At 37.2% G+C, this 24319-nt stretch overlaps 1 protein-coding gene and 1 pseudogene across 1 annotated transcript; both read left to right on the top strand.

Annotated features, from left to right (window-relative positions):
* Positions 1-14225: 14225 nt before the first annotated feature.
* On the top strand, positions 14226-17440 carry LOC137724890 (putative branched-chain-amino-acid aminotransferase 7). Its single transcript, XM_088694652.1, has 9 exons — positions 14226-14236; positions 14583-14760; positions 14872-15048; positions 15328-15459; positions 15647-15742; positions 15898-16014; positions 16534-16629; positions 16784-16896; positions 17326-17440. The coding sequence occupies exons 1-9, from the start codon at positions 14226-14228 to the stop codon at positions 17438-17440; spliced, it is 1035 nt and encodes a 344-aa protein (XP_088550778.1).
* A 4811-nt stretch (positions 17441-22251) lies between these two features.
* Positions 22252-23834, top strand: LOC148696899 (uncharacterized; annotated as a pseudogene).
* The last annotated feature ends 485 nt before the right edge of the window (positions 23835-24319 follow it).

Genomic DNA, 24319 nt, shown 5'->3' with positions numbered 1-24319 from the left:
CAACTAATATGGCAGGCCTTTTTAAAGTAGCGAGAGTTGAGTGGGATGCTCGGCCTTGGTTACTCAACTCTGTCTTTTCGAGCATTCTTCTGACCACCTTTATGCCACGTCCAAGCTCATGTCATTGACTGTAAATCACCATGTGGTCTGATTGACACCTCACTAGACTAGTCCTCAAAGATTTAAGTTGTCAGCCTGCCCATGTGCCATCGGCGTTCGACAAGATCTTCACTTACTCTAGTCGGGTAGAGCTCTGAGGCGCTTGGCATTTCCTCATTCTAAGCCTCCTTTGTCCCTAGACTCTTTGGTCTCTCTTGGGCTTTTTGTGATCCCACTTCTGGCTTGTACCACTATATGGCCTAAAAGTGCCTAGCATTAACAAGTCCCCAATTCTTTGGCCAAGGGTTCTTCCTTGGGTGTGAAGTTTCTTAGGTCGGTCAGCACTGTAAATGGTGCTTGGTTAGGCAAGCATTTCAGGTGCGATTAAACAATCATTCTTCCAATTCTCTCTCTCTCTGATTTTTCTTGCATTTAGAAACAGTTCCTCAAAAGCTTTTTCCACCTCGCCATTGTCTCTTCAGGTTTTACACTCTTTACATTTCGTGAACTACTTGATTTTGCTATATTCGGTTAATTTAAGCCATGGGATTCATATTCCCAGTCATCACCAAAACTTGGTACCCCTAGTGAATAAAATAGGGTAGGACCTTTGGACATAGGTAGATTGCACATTTCCCTACCACTTTCATACAATGCTCAGCTAATGTAGAGCTTCTATACCATTAGCTAACCCTTAACCCCAAAAAACTAACGTCTTCAAAGCGGTCGTTCTTCGAAATACTCATCGACTCTTCATCCCTAGAGTGGGTCTGCCGACTAACATATGCGGTCGGATAACATATCACATATCCCGCTTTCATATATCTTCACACTTTCTTCCTCCTTTTTGCAGTCTACAAGACTTTTCTTAGTGCGTTAAAATCCATCTCAGGTCACTATAAACTCTTCTTTTGATATCTTCTAATAGAAACTCGCCCTTCTGCTTAGGTGTTATCGTCAGTAGATAGGCTGGGGAGAAATGTTGCAGAGTTTAGTGGATAAGTGTTACATTGTGCTCGCAGCAAGTTCTTCTATACAAAGTCCTTCCTTTCGTACCAACGCGCCCCCTTCCCTGGTAATACTTATAGGGCGACCTTCCCCCTCAGATAAGTGGTCAGGCTGTTCAATAACTACTGGGATTTTAGTGCAAGTGACCATCCAAGCGTCTGCATGAACCAATCGGTGGTCATTTTAGTGTTCAACTTTACTGCTGAAGCATAACATACGATTGCTGACATTGATCTATTCTAACCATTCTTATCCCAGCAGAGGTAAGGAATTTCATCACCAGCATCTTCTGGTTAATGGTCATGTCCATCTCCGTGAAGAACGGTTGTCCCAATATCACATTATTAGAGGAAAAGCAATCTACGATCGTAAACCCGGTCGTCAGGCTCATCCTCCTAAGATGTAACCCAATTGACAAAGTGAGATCCATTTCCTCGAATGGGTGTATGATATTGTCCCCGAACGGTATAAGGGGCTCCAAATTCCCATTTAGCAGATCTCTGTTAACACCTAGTTGGTCAAAATCTAAGAAGAAAATCACATTTATCGAGCTGCCATTGTCGATGAAAACCAAAGTGACCTCGTAGTTGGCTATCTCAACCGAGATGATGAATGGGTCGTCTTGAGGTTGTAGAATTCCAATGCAATCCTCTTCTTTGCACATGGTTAGCTCAGCCGATTGTTTTCCCATTTTTGCAAGTCGGCCGACTATTCCAACTGAGAAAAAATGAGACACTACCTGACTCGACACTCGGGAATATACCTTCATTACCCTGTTGGAGTCTCCAGACAAAGTGTAAACTACCTTTATGCTGGTTAGATCACAATTTGTAAGGGTGCCAAACACCTAAAAAACGCTTGGCTAGGTCGTGGACCTATCGGCTACATACTCCGTGAGCCACACCTACCAAACGAGCGCCTTTATGTCATCTTTAAGGTCTATGCAGTCGTCAATAAGATAGTTGTGGTCATGGTAGCATTGTCAATACTTAATATCATCATTTGGCCTATGAAAACCAGTTGTACTATCCAAGCGGTGGGGAGCTAACGTTCAACCGGATCTCACCCTAAGAAATACTCTAGGGTGTAGGTTTCATACATGTCGTATCGTTTGGGAAGGCTCTCAGCGTCGAACCAGTCGCTCTCATGCCTTTTTCTTTCTTGGGTGGGTGGTCATACATGACTTCCTGCTTTGCTTTAGTAGGCGCACCTAAGCCAATCCCCTTTGCGGTCATGGCGACAATCTACAACCTGGTCTTGTTTAGCTGCTTAATGCGAGAGTAGTTGATGGCCTCACGTAACAAGTCCTTGAATATCTAAAGGGATTCTAAGCCAAGTGGAAGTAAAATAACCTCCAGCAAATCCCCACAAGAGGGTGTGTAGGTTGTCACCTCATCGCATCCCTTGCACCTTGCGTACTCATTGTTGAATTGGATATGTAATTCCTCAATGACTCATCCGGGCATTCTTCACTTAGGCGAGGTCGGTTAGAATATATTGGATGTTGGAGATAATCTTATAGGTGTTAAAGAAAAACTTCCCTCAGCCCCCGAGACGGCCGTGATAGGTCATGAGGCAATTTTCTTAAACCAATCCCGAGCCGCTCATCTAAAGGTGGTCAGAAATAGCATTGTTATTTCCCCAACCCTCAACCATGTGAATCAAACCATTCAAGTGGTTGTATGAGTTAGTGAGACCCTCGTAGCTTTGCATTCTTAGTGCTCGGGTGTCTTCACTCGTTGGCTCATCTAGAAATTCTTTGGAGAATGGCAAGGATCGAGACTTTTTCCTCAGAGTAATCAAGGTTTTGGGCTTCAACGCTTACTCTATGTCTCTTAATCAATCCTACACACTCTTCATTTCTTCGCCCATGACCTCCCTCAACGTGCTCCTCAAGTTAAGCGGTCAAATAGGGTGCATGTCGAACCTTTTGTTGTCTACTCGGCAGCTTATTTGTTGGTTCCTGAGTTTTTTCATATGCTCAGAGTCGTTTGTTGATGATTTCACAGACGTCCTCGTCCACACTCCCGACATCGACCAGGGAAAGATGAGGAATATAAGGGAAGGGTTAGCTGACACTCAAAATCTGCGCTCGATCTTCTCGTTGGTCTGGTTGATTTGTTCCAGAAGGTCGTCGTACTTCTCCTAGAGCAAGGTATTTTCGGCATGGATAAGGTTTCCTACCTCATTCATCTCTCCAACGTTGACAAGTATGTCATTCATCTTTTCCTCCAAGCTAGCAAGGTTGACCCTATCTTCTCATCTTCTTCTTTAGAGATTTGGGTCAGGTCTGTCCAGAAGGACTTTATCCCTCTTCCTTCTGCGGTTATCCTGCTCAGCTGAGCACGATCATCCAAAGTTCCCAATAATTGGGCTACATCCACTGTTTTTTAAGATTATATTGATTGCAAGATTGAATAAATAATGCTCGACTAATACATGAATACTCTCTCCCTTTGGTTGTCCAACCCCAAAACATGAGGCCCTCATCCATTTATATAGGCCTTCAATGAACCCCCAACCTTGGGTTCTTCCCATTTGGCATTTAATGAGCCACCTATGTAAACTAAAGTTTTGACACTTTTTAGCTTATTCTTCCAACATTTGGAGTGATATGACAGGTGCCCAGATAAGATGGCACGCCTTTACAAAATAGCGAGAGTCAAGCAAGACCTTAGCCTTGGTTACTCAACTCTGTCTCTTTGAGCATTCTTTTGACAGCTTTTATGTCACATCCAAGCTTCTGCCACTAATTGTAAGTGGCCACGTGATCTGATTGACACCTAACTAGACCAATATTCAGATACTTACACCATAAATTTACCAGCATGCCCATGTGCCATATGGCACTCAACAAGAGCTTCATTTACTTTGGTCAGGTAGAGCTTTGAGTCACTCAATCTTAACGATCGACATTGCCTTGTTTTAAGCTCCCTTGGTCCTTAGGCTCTTTGGTCTCTCTTGGGCTTTTCTTGATCTCACTCCTAGCATGTGCCACTAAATAGGCCTAAAAGTACCCAACATTAACAAATAAAAGGTACACATTCAATTCTTAGTTGGCGATTACAATCATAATCAGATAATCAAGTTTATAATTATACTCACCATTGCATGCAAGGTAAGATCACAATTGCATGCTCCTCTATTGTAATTCTATAATTTATTGTTATCGAGCATGAAGCTCGATCCATTATCGTTAGTTCTATTGTAGTTCCATAATTTCATGTGGATATTCTAACCAAGGATTTGAACTTTAGTCGGATTATCAAAAAGTTGAAGCTAAATAACAATCTCGTTATCGTACAATGAGCTTGATCAACATTGATAAGCTAGAAACATTAAGGGAAAAGAAAATCACAAAATTTGTATTGCAAATCATATCTGAACAGCCAAAAATTATACCTTCAATTTTCATAGTTTTTATAAATTTTTCTGATGCAATTTCTTAAGGAAATTTAAGGAAAAACAAAGACACGTCCTAATAAAACTAATGATACTCGATCAAGATTTGAGCTAGACAACAAGAAATTACATAATTACAAATCTTACCAAACAAAGGGAGTTTTCTAGCTTATCAATATTGATCGAGCTCATTGGACGACAACGAGATTGCTATTTAGCTTCAACTTTTTGATAATCTGACAAGAGTTTCTATCCTTGGTTAGAATATTTACAAGAAATTATAGAATTACAATATAACTAAAGATACTAGATCGAGCTTAAGAAATTATAGAATTGCAATGGAGGAGCTTGCAATTCAAGGATTGTGATCTCACCTTGCATGCAGTGACGATTATAATTGGAAACTCGACTATTTATTACAATTGTAATTGCCAACTAAGAATGAGTACTTTTCAATTCATCAACCAAATTTACAATATAAAATCCTGTAGCCACAAAAACACTGATATAATAAGATTAAACAAACTTAGCCAATTATAAAAGTGATTCAATTATCAAATCCAAACCCATTTATAAAGCCATAATCCCTAATTTCAATTCGAATCTCATTCTCAACAACCAATGCAAAAAATGGAAATTACACAGAGAATACTGAAATGAGCAATCTGACCTTGACAATTTCAATTAAGAACGGATGTGTGAGAGATGAGATAGAAAGAGACAAGATTGCAGTGGTGATTTTTGGAGTCTAAGAGAAGATGATATTGATAAATTTGCGATTGCGATGGTGATGAAGGTGAAAATGATGGTGGCAACAACAACAAAGTGCGAGAGAGAGAGAGAGATAGAGAGAGAGAGAGAGAGAGAGCAATGGTGGCAAGAATTAAATCCCAACAAAGCTAGGTTAAAGGCATACAAATCCCTGAATCCCAACCCCTCTTTGAATTTAAGCTTACACAGTTGTCTACAGTTGAGCCAATGTATTTTCCTCTTTCCCAAATCACTACACCAAAATTGTGCAATCATAATATTCAACTTTTCACAGAACGATTTGGGAAGAAGAAAACATTGCATGGAATACATAGGGAGCGTCTGCGCCACGGTCTTTACAAGCAATTCCCTACCCGCACAGCTCAACAGGTCCCCACACCAACTTTGAAGTTTTTTCCAAAGCCTATCCTTGCCATAGGCAAAAGTTTCCTTCTTTGACTTTTGAATAAGGACCAGTAGGCCTAAGTACCTATTGTGGAACTCTACTCTCGTCACTCCCAAATAGTTAGCAAGGAGTTATTTGTCAACAATGGGAAGATTATAACTAAAAGACACAACTTTTCTCAATGTTCACAGCATGCCCTAACATTATATCATACACTCGTAGAATCTACTTGATACTCTGACATTCCTGTAATGTAGCCCGAGCAAACAGAAAGCTGTCATCCGTAAAAAAGAGATGATGGGTACTCGGGGCCTAGCGACAAACCATGATACTTTTCAACACACCATCAGCTTTCGCTGACTTGAGGGGAGCCGACAATCCTTTGACACATATAACAAATGGTAGGGGGAAAGTGGATCCTTTGTCGAACTCCCCTACCAGGCTTCACATACCCAACTGGATCCTCATTCAGTTTGAAAGAATAAGTCATGGTAGACACACATATTATTATCGTATGGATCCAAGTCAAAGAAAACCCCATGCGCCGCATTTTAGCCTCTAAGAAGCTCCATTCCAATCTATCATACACCTTACTAATCCAGTTTTAAAGCCATAAGCCCATTCAACCTTGAAGTCCTTTTATGCATGTAATGAGCAACCTCTGTTGTTACTAAATAATTATCTAAAATTAGCCTTCCTGGAATGAAAGCACTCTTAGTAGGAAGTGATGTAAGGGAGAATGGTCTTCATTCTATTCGCTAAAACTTTCGCCAAGATTTTATACAAAATATTACAAAGGCTAATAGGTTGCAATTGAGCCATCTTAGTCGCCTCCTTGACTTTGGGAATGAGAGTAACGTGTGTATAGTTAATTTTCTGAAGGATACATCCCGATGACACCATTTCTCAGATACCATTACACACATTAACCCCTACAATCACCCAATGCTTTTGATAGAAGCGAGGTGACATGCCATCAGGACTTGGAGCCCTTATGGGATGCATTTGAAAAACAGCACACTTTACCTCATCATCCGTGATAGGCTTTCCGAGTTCAGAGTTTATCTCTACCGTAACTGACGGTGCACCCTTGCATAGGATATCTTCAAAATCAACTACCTCTGAAACCTTAAATAACATGTTGAAATAATCAACCACCACACATTCCATACCCCTCGGTCTTCATGCCACAGACCCTCCTCATCCATCAGTCCATGCAACCAATTTCGCTTTTGTCTTCTATTAGCTTTCTAGTGGAAATACTCAGTGTTCCGATCACCAAGCTGGACCCAATTCACCTTCACCCTTTGGCACCAAAATAATTCCTCTTGTAACAGGAAATTCAACCTTCCAATAAGGGATTTCTTATGCTCAATAGAATCTGCCATGAAAAGATGACCCAATAGACTGGTAAGTTTATCTTCAACTTCCCTAATCTTTCGCGGCCCATCCTGGCATTACTATTGGCCCAATTTGTCAACATCATCCTTGTTTCTTTGATCTTTTTCGTAATCTAAAAAATAGGGGAACCATCCACATTTAACTCCTACCCATTCCTAACCACCTCGGCACAACCCTCATGCATGTTCTAAGCCTCCTCGTATCGGAAAAATCTCTTCCCTCGGATAAAATTACTTCCTTCCCAAGTTAAGAAAACTAGAACATGATCAGAATAAGTCTTATTCAAATGTTGCACTCTAAATTATAGGAAAAGGTCAACCCACTCCTGAGTCCTCAATGCACGATCCAACCTTACCTTAATACCACCGCCTCGTGTAATGAACTAAGTGTACTTATTCCTAGAATAGCCCAAGTCAATGAATCTACACATCCCGAAAACCCTTCATTTGTCCATTACTCCTTCGATTTCCCCCTTCATGTTCATGAGATTGGATAATCTTATTAAAATCACCGATACAAAGCCAAGGATGAGACGCATTCCCACATAATGTGCCAAGTAGCTGCCAAGACTTAGTATGATCACTCACTGGCGAAACCATAAAAGCCATTAAACCTCCAATATTTCACAATCCCAGGCACCCCAACAATCCATGTGATTCTGCGAGTAAGGCCACAAATTCAAGTTGAGATTTTCCTTTCATAGCACACACAGCCCATTGGAGCTACCCCTACTATTTTCAACTGTAGACGTTCTATCTGACGAGCATTGCTTTTAGTCTTGCATAGGAACACCACCATGGGATCTTTACAATGGATTAGGCGTTGAAACACATAAATTGCATGGAGGTTCCTAAGCCCTCGGCAATTCCAACTCAAGCAACTCATTGCTCCTGGCGGCGTTAATATCCGTCAACCTCTGCCGATAAAATAATAGACTTCATCTTACCTATGAGTTTTTTACGCCCTTCGGGGGGGACCTTAAACTCCTGACCTTCCATTTGAATACATTTACCAAGCTCCGGTAATGTCGACCTAATCATAGCCTGAGGATTGGAAATCGAGTTACCCATCAACAGCCCATCATTTCTACGATGTCTACGTAAGTTCTTCCTTTTCTTCTGCTGAAGCTACTCAATGATAGGCATAAGATTGAAATGATCCAAGCCCGGTTCAAAGTGCCCAGCCCCAGAAAAACCCGAACTATCTACGGACGGGTTGCAATTTACACCAAGGTCCATAGGGGCAGTATTATGACTCGGGCCTTATTTGGAAAAAAGACAAGGCCCACCTAATTCCAAACCACTATCTACCACATCACCAACAAGCCCACACCTTAGCTGAAGTGCCTGATTTGAGGAACCGTCTTCACCAGATGGCACAACATTCAAATCAATACCAAATAAACGTAAGCCTCCAGAACTAATGGATGTGTCCCCAGTAATATCCCTCCCAACAGTCGCAATCATAGGGATCTCCTAATAAGGAACGATGGCTAAGGAATCAATGACCATCTTCTCCGGCTCCAAATCAGAAATCAAATCCGCATTCAATTCGAGTATAATAACCTTCCTATTAGGATCCCTTAACTCACGCTCATGCCCTTGAAAATCGCCAACCAACTCTCTCAACCTGGTCACCACCTCGTCGTCCGTTACCATCCCCGGAATACGATCAGCTAACCCCGGCTCCTCGTCCTCATCCTCAACATCCACTAACACTTTCATTGACCACCCTGGTGATGGACCCAAACCAAAGTGAGTGCCTTGGGGTCTACGATAACTAGGATCAGGAACATCACTCTGAAACCACCTACCATAGGGTTTTGAAGGATCATCCTCGTTTTTCCCCTTAAACTGATCATATTGCTCCTTCATATGCCCAATTATCCCATAGATAAAGCAAGTAACTGGTAGCTTCTCATATCGAAGATCAATGCTCACCAAAAAACCCTCAATAGATAATAAAAAACTTTCTCCTCAAAGGTTTCGTAATATCAAGAGCAACACAAATACGCAAAATCCTCCCCTGAATATTGCCCCGTCTGCTCTGATCAGTGAGCACATGCTCATCTATCTGATAACCAATGAACTGCCCCATGTGGTGGGTCATGTATGCAAGAGGCAAACCCTTGATTTGAATCTAAAATTCATGAGTATTAAGGGCAATCTGACTGGTATGAGCCAATGTATTAGCCTCGGCCAAAACCAGTAACGCCCAATCGTACAACCAAGGTCCACCTTTCAGTATAATCGCTCTCTCTCATTGGTTATCGAAACAAAACAAAAATAGGTTGTCCTTCAACTCTACAATCGACACTCGAGCCTTAGGTCGACAAAGATGCATTATTTGTTGGAATAATTAGGGTCTAATTGCTATAATAAATCACATAGAAAATCAAGAAATAATTTATGTAATTATATATCACAATAATACATGCACATGAGTAACCAATGTTAAATAAACATGATATAATCGATTTGAAAAACCTAGAAAATACAATCAAGACAAGTGTTGGATACTTTGTCCTTAAGACAAGTTTACACCACTACGGTGCTCATGGTTGATCGGCGCATGTCTCCCAAGATACAATGACGACGTCCTTGTAATAGTAGCACTCCAAATTACAAGGCTCCATGAACCACGATTGTGTTGAAAACTCTCTCACATGGACTCAATGAGACTCTAATATTTAGTGCACTCTATGTATGATTATGTAAACAATGAAAAGTTATTTTGTGATTATAGGGGGCTTCCCTATTTATAGAATGTGAGATGCCTCTTTGGAAAGCATGTGACTATTCATGAAGAGTCAAAAGTTGCAACTCTTCATTTGAGTAGACACATATTTCTACCAAAAGGCCCTACTTCTAATTTTCATTCAATTAATAAATTTAATATAATAATAATATTATTATTATTAATAAATTTTGCAACAATCCCCCACATGAATGGAAATTGACTCAATACCATGCAAATGATAATGCAGACACTAGAGAGAGAATTCAGTAGGAAAAGTACTGCATTGGGATAGGTGGCTTTTGGCTTTGAACCTTCCGTAGTGAATTACTATTGGATTTACTTGGCTAATCATTGAACACAATGTCTTGGACTGCTCAGCCATTTGTGTAAACCAAGACAATAGTAATCACACAGTACCTTTCCAGACACCCTGTGGTTGCTCGGTTGTGTTCATTTTGGCCTTGAACAATTCTTGGTTTCTCATGAGTGCTTTTAGAAAACTAAGCCCTTCAAAAAATTCTCACATGAATGGCTCTATTCCTCACTCAAGATAAGTGACTTCCCATTAAGAGTATCCTGCAATACCCCACTTGTTATTTCCAAGTATAGGAATCATTAAAAGCAAAACTTATCCTAAATACACTGCAGATAGCACTGTTTCATCTAAGGACATAGATAAGAGGTAATCTCCACAGTGCTCTCATTGAATCATCCACAATTCAGTTGTCCCTTTGAACCTAGATCTTGGGATATCCAGTCAACTAGGTTGGGTTGTCATTATAGCGATTCTTAAGACGTAGGCTTTTAACCCATTCCCCTCGATGATACAACTTACTCTCTAGTCAAACCTTTAAAAATTGGTACCACTGGGTTGACTACTCATTATATGGCCATCACAAACTTTATATCCATGCATGGAAATTATTTCCTTTGAGAGTAGTTGTTTTCCAATGTAATTCCTCCAAACATGCGTTCGAACTTGATAAGTAATTTGCTAACACTTGAGTAAGCTCCCCCACATTTAAGATATTTATAAGAAGGTCCCCAACCTTGCCATACCTTAAATAATTACTCATTACAAGAGATGACATTTTGATTGTCTTATTCAATTAACAAATTATATTTCATATTCAAAAATTGATAAGCTACCCCCACAATTCTTCGATAATTGTGGTTAATTTTAACGTCATCATTAAATCGATCACCTTTTTTTTTTCTTTCTTTTAAGAAGTAGGAAACAACTAGGATAGACCTTATATATCTATCTTCTTAGGCCTTCATGCCTCACTAGCCATTATGGGAAAAACACTTCTTGGCTTTTATCCTTTCCTTCTTATGATTAACATGCATGACCATTCATATGCTTACTTAATAAGCATCATCATGTCTAATACATTTTTTTTTTCAAATATCCCACGTTTTAATGTCTAGTCTTTTCCTTTCCAAAGACCAAATGTTTCGACTTAAAACATCACTTTTATTGTCACAACAGAGTGTCAAATTGATTTCTTTATGAATAATCATGAGTCGGGGAAAACTCACTTCGCAATGGCATATCATATAGCACACTGACGTTTGGATAGTCATTTATGTTCATGTTTAAAACAAGAAAGGTTGTGTTCTTAAATCACAATAATTTGTAAAGCAACGAAAATCTGAAGGATCACATCCTCGGCGCCACACTATCTTTGTACAGGCTCATGAGGAAATGACAACATTCAGTGATTACCCACTGGGTTGGCAGCCAACCTTTCATTGCAATGCAACTGATGTACATAGCACAACCATTCAAACAGCCAAATGTAATAATAGCATATGTATAAATCTCAAAGCAATATCCGAGATTGAACAACATACATGAATAAAAGGCCTTTACTGTATATGCAGTCATACCAACGGTAGCACATAACGTTTAACATAATATTCAGTGCCAAAGATAAGTATCTTATGCAAAATGCATAGTAAAACTACCTAGTCTAAAATACGCATCCCTTTCAGAAGATAAGTTTTCCTTACATACCAATCTTAAAATCCTTACACACTTGAGACTACTAGAACAAAAGTTGTGAAACAAAACCTTTATCCTTTTGCATGCATATTTCAGAGAATTGAAATTAATGAACTCATTGTCAACAAATACATGAATTTAATTAGTGTAATGTCAGGAAATAAAATGCATACATGCAGGTATATATATTAGTATAACTTTTCTGTGCCATCATTACTCGCAAAACAGGAGAAAATCACAATCGATTTCAAAGCAGTGCATGACCAATGTTGTCGAGAATATTAAAACCCACAAGCCAAATTATAATAGCAATAAACCAATAAACTTGTAAAGAATATTTGGTTCAATTAACTATAAACAAACGAACAAAATAATGATGAAAGGTTTTGAGATGGCATCTTTTGAATCAAATTAACTTGCAATATATTTGGAAACAGTTAACATATGTACTGTTTTATGCAAAACTAGAAACCAAAACATTCTACCATGAAAAAGAAAATCCACGCATTAATATACACGATAGAATATTATTCTCAAACAAACATAGCAATCAAACCATAATCTTGTCTTAAGATTGTTGGAATAATTAGGGTCTAATTGCTATAATAAATCACATAGCAAATCAAGAAATAATTCATGCAATTATATATCACAATAATGCATGCACATGAGTAACCAATGTTAAATAAACATGATATAATAGATTAGAAAAACCTAGAAAATACTGTCGAGACAAGTGTTGGAAACTTTGTCCTTAAGACAAGTTTACGCTCCACTAGAATGCTCATGGTTGATCGGCACATGTCTCCCAAGATACAACGACCACGTGCTTGTAATAGTAGCACTCCAAATCACAAGGCTCTATGAACCGCGACTGTGTTGAAAACTCTCTCATATGAACTCAATGAGACTCTCTAATATTTAGTGCATTATATGTATGATTATATAAACAATGAAAAGTTATTTTGTGATTATAGAGGACTTCCCTATTTATAGAACATGTGACCATTCAATCTTCTAATTTCCATTCAATTAATAAATTTAATATAATAATATTATTATTAAATTTTTCGACATTATTCGCCGCTTGAATCTCTCCTTGACAACTGGCTTACGAGTCAGCACTTTCCCCACTAAGAAGACCTTAGTCGTCTTGAGAAGAGACCCTTCCTTGTCATCAATCACCACAACTCGTTGCTCCTCTCTGGTCAACGCCAGCCGCGCTGCAATCCATAAACCTTTGGACGACTCGCCAACCCCCGTTGATAGCCCACCAACACTGGTTTCCAACAAACTGGGCAAAACGGCCCAACATCCAAAAAGACAGAAACTGGAAGAACACAAATCCCAAGGAACCAATGTGACTACGATGGTACCGCCGAATCAGACTTGATGTCGCTCTCCTAGCGATACTTAGGATACCCTAAGAAACCCTAGAGAGCATGATTTTCGTTAGGAGTAGCACGTGGTTTCATCATAGTTCGATAAATTAAACTTTTTTATTAAACGAATTTTTTGTAGGTATATTACTTGAATTATGGAGTAAATTCAAACAAGTCATTAATGCGATGTTAATTTAATGAGTTATTTTCGTGTTTTTAAATTCACCAAGTAATTAAGGGATAAGAAAATTTCATGCTTTAAGAAGTATTTTCCACCCCCAATTAAGGAATGCAAATGGCAACACTACTAATCTTTCATAAAAACGTAAGCAATGAATTGTCCTGATGATTAAAGCATTCCTCTTTTACACACTGCATCTCGAATTCAAATCTTCTCCTTCATGGTAGTGTCTCACTTGTACTCAAACAAAAAAAAATTTCTCACAAAATTGTGTACAAACTTCTAGGTGAGTGCAAATAGCGTGTCATTTGAACCCATAGTCTACGTTCAACCGAAGTTTCTATCCGTTTTCTTTTTTGGTCAATAACTGACTATATAATGCTCCCAATTAGTCCCACAGGTATTTACTCAAATTTAGAGAAGTCAGTGCTGTCTAGTTTGTTTCTTGTTAACGGCCTAGTGAGTGGCCTGCCTAACTTCCTCCCAAAAAAAAGGGAACGTTTGTATTGAAAGTTTAGTTTTTGTAAATAAATTATTAGCAAATAATTTTAAAAACAGTAAAATACACCAAAGCAAGAACAACAAAAGAAACAATTAAATAACAGGATGACCAGTAATTTCAAGTAGCTTCCAGATCACATCTTACATGTTACGCTGTCATTGTGTTGTGGAGTCTTTTTTTTTTTTTTTTTTTTTTGGTTCAACCTCTTCTCTACGTATATATATTTAGGCAAACTTGAGAGTTTTAGACTACCTTCAACACTTGCTTTCTTTTCTTCCAATAGTACTTGTTCTGCGTGATTCACCCTAATTGCAGATTCTCAAAGAGTACATTAATCAAAGCCACCTATGGATACTAGGTTTATTTTTCATATCCTTTCCTCATAAATGCGATTATTTTCTTTCACTAAATAAGTTCAGGTTTTGATAATTTATCGTTGTTGTATGGTATAATGAAACTTTTGAGACCTTGCACGAGGTAATGTTCTCTTGACAAACACACGGTATATTATTTGCCAGACTTCAAATTCACGGTTTGAAAAATTACGAGAGAACATACCCCATATCACGCAACTTAGATTACCCCTTAATATTCATCTTAGTTAATCAACAATTTGACTGTTTTTTGCTTTCAACTTTAGACTTGTATTCATTGTCTTACCTTTTACCTTTTCTTTTCTTTTGTATATGCATTTATTTGAATAGAAATAATGACGAAGCGTATGTCAACTTCAACTGGGACAAGCTAGGGTTCGGCCTCACTCCAACTGACTACATATATATCATGAAAATTTCTGGAAAAGATAACTTCTCAGAAGGATCTCTAAGTCGCTATGGAAACATAGAGATAAGCCCATCTGCTGCAATTTTCAATTATGGGCAGGTAATCTTTCTTGTATCATTACTTGCAACGCAAGCCAATGTTATTAACATCAAAATAGACAGAGATTTGCCAGCGACTAATTAACCATTAATTTGTGGTGTCATTAATTAGGGATTGTTTGAAGGTCTGAAGGCATATCGAAGGCCAGATGGTGGCATTCAACTATTTAGGCCAGAACTGAATGCCTTGCGCATGAAAAATGGAGCAGACAGACTCTGCATGCCATCCCCACCAGTTGATGTATTTGTTGATGCTGTAAAAAAAATTGTCCTTGCCAACCAGCGATGGGTATGAAACCTCCAATTTTACCTAGTCAGCAAAAATTGTTTATTCGTCATTTACTGACAATTTGATGAAATGAAAGAAAATATATATTTATTGAGAACATTGTTGATAACATCCTTCAAAGAAAATCAGAAGTAACTGCATGAATTTTTTTTCTCAGCTTTTGTTAAAATATCTCAAAATATGTCATATTTAATCATATGTAGCATCAATCCCTGTATATAATTATGACATTGAGTCAATTAATCATGTTTATGAATTCGCTTTTTTGGATTGATGCAGGTGCCTCCACCAGGTAAAGGATCATTATACATTAGGCCTCTGCTTATGGGAAGTGGAGCTGTTCTGGGTATTGGACCAGCCCCTGAATGCACATTCCTTATATTCACCTCTCCCATCGGAAATTGGTACAAGGTAGGCGGGGGCTTCCTTCCTTCTTAAGAATTGTTTCTGGTGCTTATTGATGCAAGTTGAATCCAAGACATACTAGGTTTGAATATATGTAACATGATGCCAAGTTGCATGTCGACAACTTACAAGCTACAATGTCACATTTTTCTGTTCTTTTGCTAAGTGCTTGTTGATTTTGCTCAAATAACAGTGTGGCCCTAGCATGAATTTGTACGTTGAGAATGAGGTTCCTAGGGCTACTCCTGGTGGAACCGGAGCCATTAAAAGCATCACCAATTATTCACCGGTAAGCAAAATTGGCCTACTTCCATAATAAGAAGGATTGGACGATGAGTTGGGATTTTCGGAAAGATATATATGTTTGAGATCTTATTGGTGTCGTTATTGTATTATGTATTTAGGGTTTCTCGTGAATGATTTTCTTGCTCCAATTTCCTGTAGGTTTTTGAAGCAGTAAACAAGGCTAAGGCAAAAGGGTTCACCGATGTCTTATTTCTAGATGCAACCACTGGAAAAAATGTTGAGGAAGTTTCTTCATGCAATGTTTTCATTGTGAAGGTATACTGATTAGAATTGTCATTAGCCCTCATAAAATATAATAATTTAGCTAGGGTAACAAATTAATTACGTATTCGATCACAGAAATTATTATACATCCACAAGGCGATCAGGAAAACATTCCGATCAAGAAAATGTTACATTGTTCATGTTGCTAGACATTTCGATATAGGGAGTTTTAACGAAAAGCCCGCGGTACTGTTCACTTTAACGAAAAACCACATTTTTACACTAAAAAGTCAATCCTGAAACTATTCATTTTACCCTTTATTTTGTCCTTATCATTAAAACTTAAAATTTTCAAGTTCTTTTCATTAGTTTTCCTTTCGATGTATCATGGTTGCTGAACAGTTAATCCGAATTGCGGATTCAAAAAATAATTTTCTTTTAAGAAGGATCAGACACCAACAACATAACAAACCAAATTGCGACATTAATTGTCTGGCAATAGAATTTTCATAATAATATATGTATTGTTGTAATTTGATATGATAAACTCGATTTCATTTTGTGTTGTAGGATAATGTGATTTTAACACCACCAACCAATGGAACTATTCTTCCAGGGGTCACAAGAAAAAGCATCGTAGAAATTGCTCTTCATCTGAAGTACAAGGTAATTAAGCAACTTTTTCTTTCCTCATCAACAATTATGGCTAGTAATATTCTACAAATACTGGTAAACAATTTTTTATTTATGAAAAGCAATTCTGCAGTCACTATTTCTCATACAAAATATCTAATTTATTGTTTTTGAAAAATTGATTCAGGTGGAGGAACGTGATGTTCCACTAATGGATGTGCTAACAGCTGATGAAGTGTTCTGCACAGGGACTGCAGTGGGTGTCACTGCTGTTGCTAGTGTAACACATCATGATAAAAGGTATAAATAGTGTTTAAAAGGTGCGGATTTCATAAAAGAGTTTTCTAGAAGTACTTGTTATGCGTGCTTCTTCAAGAAATATGTCCTAGTGGTTTTCTCGTTGATTTTTGAAAAGAATTTTGAAATATTTATAGAAACACTTCCAGCATAATTGCATATAAGAAGTGTTTTTTATTGAAGCATTACCAAATGAGTCCTTATAATATAACATTTGAATTTCGATTAATAGCTAGTTAATTATTATTTTTATTTTATATAGACGATATATTTACATTTGTGTGGAGGAATAAATTGGTTGCAAACTTGTCATCCACTAAATTTGGATCTAAACCTTTCACTTACAAATAAATAGAAATACTATTGGACTGTAGTACTAAATGACAATAAATTATTATGTTGAACAGCCAAAAATTAATTACATACGTGCAGGGTTGAATACCGAACTGGAGAAAAATCAGTCTCTCAAAAGTTGCGAGTAATGCTTACAGAGATTCAAACAGGCGTGGTAGAGGACAAGATGGGATGGACCATGCAGATTCGTTGAGCTGTTTCTCTCTGTGTTTCATTGCTAACTCTAAACAGTGGTTTTGGACATGTAGTCAAGCCACAAATGCAAAATAATTATATTTTATGTTGTATTATATAAACTAAAGTATGATAGTTGGGTACTAGGTGTGCTCGTTAAAAGTTGCTTCTCTATCCTTAATGATAATAAAATTTCTATATAAACGTGTGTCAATTTTGTGCTTTTAAATACTATTATATTATTATTTAAAGATAACTGAATTAACAAAGATTCTATAACATTTGAGGTGATGATCGATCCAGCAAAGTTTATCAAACATTTTCTAAAATGATGTTATTCACACACTCATTTTTATCTTTCACACACTCCCTCTTAATTTATGTTATTTGGTCATTATCAATTCATTCGAGATTGGATATATAGCCTAAGAAATTATAGTAAGAACTAGAAAGTGTGACCCGCGCGTTGCTGCGAGAAGTGTCACCTGCGTGTTGCTGTGGGATTGAAAATTTTATGACAAATTATGATTAAAACATATAAAAGATAATGCATCCAATGATTGTGGACCTAATAATCATGTAAATGTCATCAAACCAAAGTAAACTTTCATTTAACTAAGTTCTTGACACTTCAGTTAAATCTCAAGTTTTAAAAAGTAGTTCAATTTGACTAAAATTATACAAAGTGAGGGAAAAAGACAAAACAAACAGTTGCGGAAAGGTGTACATTGACACTAATCCTGCAAGTCAAATATGAAAAATGTTAAGAATGTAGAAGCTTAAATTATCCCTAGCATTAGTAGATTAACAATGAAGAAACAAAATTCATATGTTTATATTGATTGTCGCTTGACAATTCAGCATGGGAAAAAATGCAAGAAAAAAATATTGTTAAATATCTTGTGAATAAGTAAATAACAGTGAACATTACATATAGCATAACATGAATATGCATGTGCATAGTAAATACTGCGCAATAATATGCATAGGCAAACACTAACTATCAATTAACCATTTTAATTAACACTTTAAAAAAGTTGTTTTAAGTATAAACAGATCTAATACAAAGAATAGAACACTGAATATTATAAAAAATAAATCCATATATACAGACACAATGATTATGAAAATATATATTATTTGACAATACAAAATCAAGCAATGTCTAAAGATGACAAAAAGATCCCAAATAGTGTTTTTGACCCAAAAAATAAAGATCCTAGATAGTGTTTATTACAGAAAGCAGAAACGTTAGATCATATGCATTGAACAATTAACAAATTTTCAATGAGCAATACTAAGTGTTTATTACTAAAGATCATTAAGTAATGATTGCTCACCTTTTCATCAACCAATATACGTGCAGACCTGTACATTTATCAGTTGTCATCAGAACATGCAAACTTTAATTTTTACTGCCTTTTTATACGGTTATCAGTTCTGATCCAAGTAAACTAAAAAAACCAATTATAATTAAAGATTTATTAGTTATAGGCTAAATCAAGAGATGATTGTATCTCAAGAAGTGAAAGATAATTAGTTGTGCCTAGTTTTATGTCAACACTTCATATTACATCCAATTTAACTATTACAACAATATAGTGACACACTTAACATAAAATTCTGCCAACCATATAACAATAGTAAATCAAGTAATTTGCAAAAATTAGAAATGTATCATAAAAAGTAAATATCTTATGTCATACGTGTTAAAATGATTAACAAATTCTTAGTCAATCGTATCTTATTAAGACTAGTGGCTGAGAAAATAAGAAGGGAGAAAGAGAGAAATGAAACATTACCATCTAGTCTCTTTAACTGTGCAAAACTTAAAATTCACATAGTCAACGGCCATACTTGAAACCAATGAATAAAAATTAATAAAACTTCATCAGAGATTCAGAGTAATAGTTAAAAATTTGGAAGACCCAAATAAAAATCATTTAGCTATAAACAGTATGCAAAAACGTGAAGAAAAAAAATAGAGATGCGCTAAGACCATAATTCATGACTGTTATCCAAAATCTCCAAAGTAAACATACAATCAAATAGATTCCTCTCTATTTTTCATCTCTCTCCCTGTTATTTAGTATTGTGATAAGGTTATGATAAGCAATTATTTTTCCAAAATTTAATAATAATAAACATCACAGTATAGGTTTAACATGTGAGAAAGAGTCAATCTCTACCTTTGATATGTTGATCCTACCATTCCCCTGCATACTTGATCCTTTTTAAGTCCACCTATTGGCAAAAAAATAAAGACAAAACTTGTAACACTATTTAAACAAAAAGAGATTTCTCAATCAGAAAAAGCTTCAATTTCAATTTATTTATTTTGTTATCAATGCAATATTGGAACTTGCATTTGGTTCAAAAAAGTAATGTAAATTGATCAAGCAAAAGAAACTAAAAATAGAATCTATACCAATTGGTTTAAAAGCATTAATCAGTATGACAATGAAAATTTCATACTGAAATCTCACCTTGTGACATTACCTTATATGTGTTCATTTCCTATTTTTCATCAGACGCATTCTCATTCTCTAGTTGTTGAGTTTAATTTTTTTTTCGACTCCCTATGTAGATGGGCTCAACCTCCTTTTGTTTTTCCTAGAAAATTTTCACTGAAATACAAACCTGTGTAAGTGTTTGAAAACCTGTATTGGTTATGGATATTAACAAACTGATAGAGAACTTGTTACATAATATACATACCTGCAGCATTCGAACAGATGAGAAACGGTGAGTATCATCAATAGTACTTGTCATCAACATCAACTTATCATCCAAACCGGCATTTGATTTCTTTTATTCTTCATCATCTATGATATATATGAATAATAGATCTCAAAAGAACGGAAAAAAAACAAACAAAATATGGTCGACATTGCTTTATAATTTCGTATCAATATGGCATGAAAACTTGGTTGATTCATATCACATCCCGGCCCGGGACGGAACTACTTCCCGGGCCCGCTCCACTACCGTAGCACGATATTGTCCGCTTTGGGCTTACCATTCCCTCACGGTTTTGTTTTTGGGAACTCACGAGCAACTTCCCAGTGGGTCACCTATCATGGGATTGCTCTAGCCCCCTTCTCGCTTAACTTCGAAGTTCCTACGGAACCCGAAGCCAGTGAGCTCCCAAAAGGCCTCGTGCTAGGTAGGGATGGGAATATACATTTAAGGATCACCCTCTGGGCGATGTGGGATGTCACAATCCACCCCCCTTAGGGGCCCGATGTCCTCGTCGGCACACCACGACCAGGGTTAGGCTCTGATACCAAATTGTCACATCCCGGCCCGGGGCGGAACCACTTCCCGGGCCCGCTCCACTACCGTAGCACGATATTGTCCGCTTTGGGCTTACCATTCCCTCACGGTTTTGTTTTTGGGAACTCACGAGCAACTTCCCAGTGGGTCACCCATCATGGGATTGCTCTAGCCCCCTTCTCGCTTAACTTCGAAGTTCCTACAGAACCCGAAGCCAGTGAGCTCCCAAAAAGCCTCGTGCTAGGTAGGGATGGGAATATACATTTAAGGATCACCCTCTGGGCGATGTGGGATGTCACAATTCATTTGTGAACTAAATTAAAAACAAACTTAAACGATAATTTAGTGATGAGAGGTTAATTATTCAATGATAAACTACATATGCATGCCGCTGTCTACTTAAGGTGAGCAATTTGAAGATTCTATACCTCAAGCATCTGGAACCGTACATACAAAAGCGGCAAAAACGATGGCCACTGCTTCCTGAAAATAAAAAAACCAAATCATATACCCACACTAAAAATCCATATACAACACAACCCCAAAATTAATTATCACCAATTTTCTGTACCAAAATTAATTATCACCACTTTTTTTTACATAAAATAGATCCGCAAACTAAACACGACCCAAAAAATTTTTAAATTTTGTTCAACAAAAGATATAAGAGGAGGAACATAAATTATATACCTTAATCAGAAGGGGCCTACAAACTTCTATACAAAAACCATAAAATTCGAACGGCAACGTTTCCTGAAATAAAAAACAACCAAATCATACACCCACACTAAAAATCCAAACTCATAAACCATGAACACTTCTCCCTGGAAATAAAAAACAACCAAATCACAACCCATACTAAAAACCCAAACAGACAAAGGAAACCCCAATAATTATCACTACACAAGATTTCATTTCTCTCTCTTGTTTTCTCTCACTTGTTCCTTAGCTTTTCTTCCTGTTCTTATGGGTTTTTCTATACTCTAGCAGAACTGTTGTCATGGTATCAAAGCCGAGGGTTTCGATCTTCGGGGTTCCTTCCGCTGTGATCGTTGAGGGTTTCTTTCTGATTCGCTGGGGTTTTCTGGTAGCTGGTGATTTGTTGGAGTTTCTAGGATAGGGTTTTCCGATCATGAACTCAAGTCTCAGGTTTTGTTCCTAAATTATGCCCTCCATCTGTTTGCTTAAATGTTGCAGTGAAAATTTGCTTCTTCGAAGGGATTTCTTGTATGCAAGTTTCTCTGATAAGGCCGATAGCCATTTTCTACGAGATTGTTAAAGGAATACAAAGGCCGATAGCCATTCTTTTCTGTTGTTTGATTAGTTCTTGATTGTTTGCGATTTGTGCACTCGAAAAAGGCTGATTGCCAAGAGTGTTGAATGCATTGTTGAAGGAATACAAAGGCCAATAGCCATTCCTTTATGTTGAATAGTTTGTTCTTCATTGATTTAGACTTTTGCACTTCATAAGGCCGATTGCCAAGAAATGTATTGATGACAACAAACCAAAGGTTAATACTTGCTTGAAGTGTCAAGATTCTGTGTTCTTAAGATATGGCATTGAGTACTGTCAAGATTGAGAGTCTTTTGGGTATGATTAATGTGAATCTACAAGATGATAATTTTGTCAAATGGAATTATCAGTTCCAATCTGTTCTTCGAGGTTATGATCTTTTTTATTTCTTTGATGGGGAATCACAATGTCCACCTAAGTTTTGTATCACTGCTGAAGCTGGAATGACAGAGGAAGTTTCCACATATTACAAAGAATAGGTTAAGACTGATGTATCTTTGTTGAGTTTGCTCATTGCCACTCTTTCGGATTGAGTCATAGACTATGTTATTGGCTGCAAATCCTCTCATGAAGCATGGAAATGTCTCCAGGAACGTTATGCATATGTGTCTGTAGTCAAGATTAATTAGCTTAAGACCGAATTTCACACGACACAGAAGGAATCTGACTCTGTGGATAAATATTTTTTACGATTGAAGGGTATTAAAGATCAGTTAGTGGCTGCAGGGGAGAAGGTCACTGAGAATGATTTAGTCATTGCTGCTTTATCTGGATTACCATTAGAATTTGAAATGATAAGAACAGTAATTCTTGCTCGAGAAACACCAATATCACTGACATATTTTAGAGCACAACTTCTCAGGGCTGAAGCAAGCATTGAGTCTAGAGTACATAGTTTGTCTTAGTCTATTTCTGCAATGTCTATTCAAGGGCATTCTTCACATTGACAGGGGTAATTCCAAAGCTATGAGAAGGGTGAAAGCTCGGATTCAAAGAGGTCACAAGGAAATAATTTCAATAATGGCTATGGAGATGGGAATTTTAATGGAGGATCTGGTTATGGAAGTAATGGGGGCAAGAATTTTCATTAAAGGCCAAGTTATAACAATTTTAACAATAGAAGAAACAATGGAGTAGGTACCAACTTCAGGTCTAACTCTAGAAATAGATTTGGTTCTAACTTTTCTCACGATAATGGGAAAGGTTCTCAATTCAATAAGTCTCAAAATTACTCCAGTTGAAGCAAGCAAGTTAACTCATGGACTGGAAATACTAATTATAAGTCTGCTATATCTCCAGAGTGCCAGATATGTTCAAGAAGGGGTCACACAGCACCTATTTGCTATTTCAGAACTGATAGTGGTCAACCTTTTGAAGGATTCGTGGTTTGTCAAATCTGTGGCAAGAAAGGACATATTGCTTTAGAATGCTTTCACAGGAATAATTTTTCGTATCAAGATGCTCCACCTTCTGCTTCAATTACTGCAATGACTGCTTAGAGTTCTACTACTGCAAATGGAGTCCAGAATATTCATGATTTTGCATCAGTTGATACATAGGCGGTTGATACAGGTGCAAAACCATATGACATCAAATCTTGATGTCTTAAACAATATTACTCCTTATAATGGTGATGCAAAGATAAATGTTGGTAGTGGAGAAGGTTTGCCAGTTTCAAATATTGGCTCATCTATACTTAAAACACCTCAGCATACTTTAGTTTTACATAATGTTTTGCATGTTCCAAAGATTGCCATGAATTTATTATATGTCAAGAAATTGTGCAAAGATAATGGATGCTGGTTCATTTGTGATGATTTGCTTTTCTTTATACAGGACAAGGCAACTCAGATGGTGTTGTACCATGGAAAGAGTGATGATGGGGAGTTATTCCAAATTTTGGTTAATGTGTTTTCAAGGTCTTTTGCTACAAAGCTTAGAAGTAGTACTGCTTTTGTTGGAAAGAAGATAAAGAGCTCCGTATGGCATAGCGGTTGGGTCATCCTTATGAGGAAATATTAAATAGAATGTTGAATGTTGCTCAGTTGTCTGTTACTTCAAATTCTAGTCAATCAATCCACATGTACTGCATGTATTCATGGCAAGATGAGTAGGTTACCTTTCCTTGTAAAACAAGATAGATCACATGTAGTATTTGAGAAAATACATTTAGATGTGTGGGGACCTACACCTGTGAAGTCTGTTGAGGGTTTTAGATATTACATAAGCTTTGTTAATGACCATTGCAGATTTGTATGGATTTTCCCAATGTTGAATAAATCAGAAGCTTTTCCAATATTTTGCAAATTCTATGCATTTATTGTTACT

Source organism: Pyrus communis, chromosome 5 (assembly GCF_041283825.1).
Source record: "Pyrus communis isolate YQ-2024b chromosome 5, ASM4128382v1, whole genome shotgun sequence".
Classification (NCBI taxonomy): Eukaryota; Viridiplantae; Streptophyta; class Magnoliopsida; order Rosales; family Rosaceae; genus Pyrus; species Pyrus communis.
The sequence above is the reverse complement of the archived record's forward strand: the minus strand, read 5'-3'. Positions and strand labels throughout refer to the sequence as shown.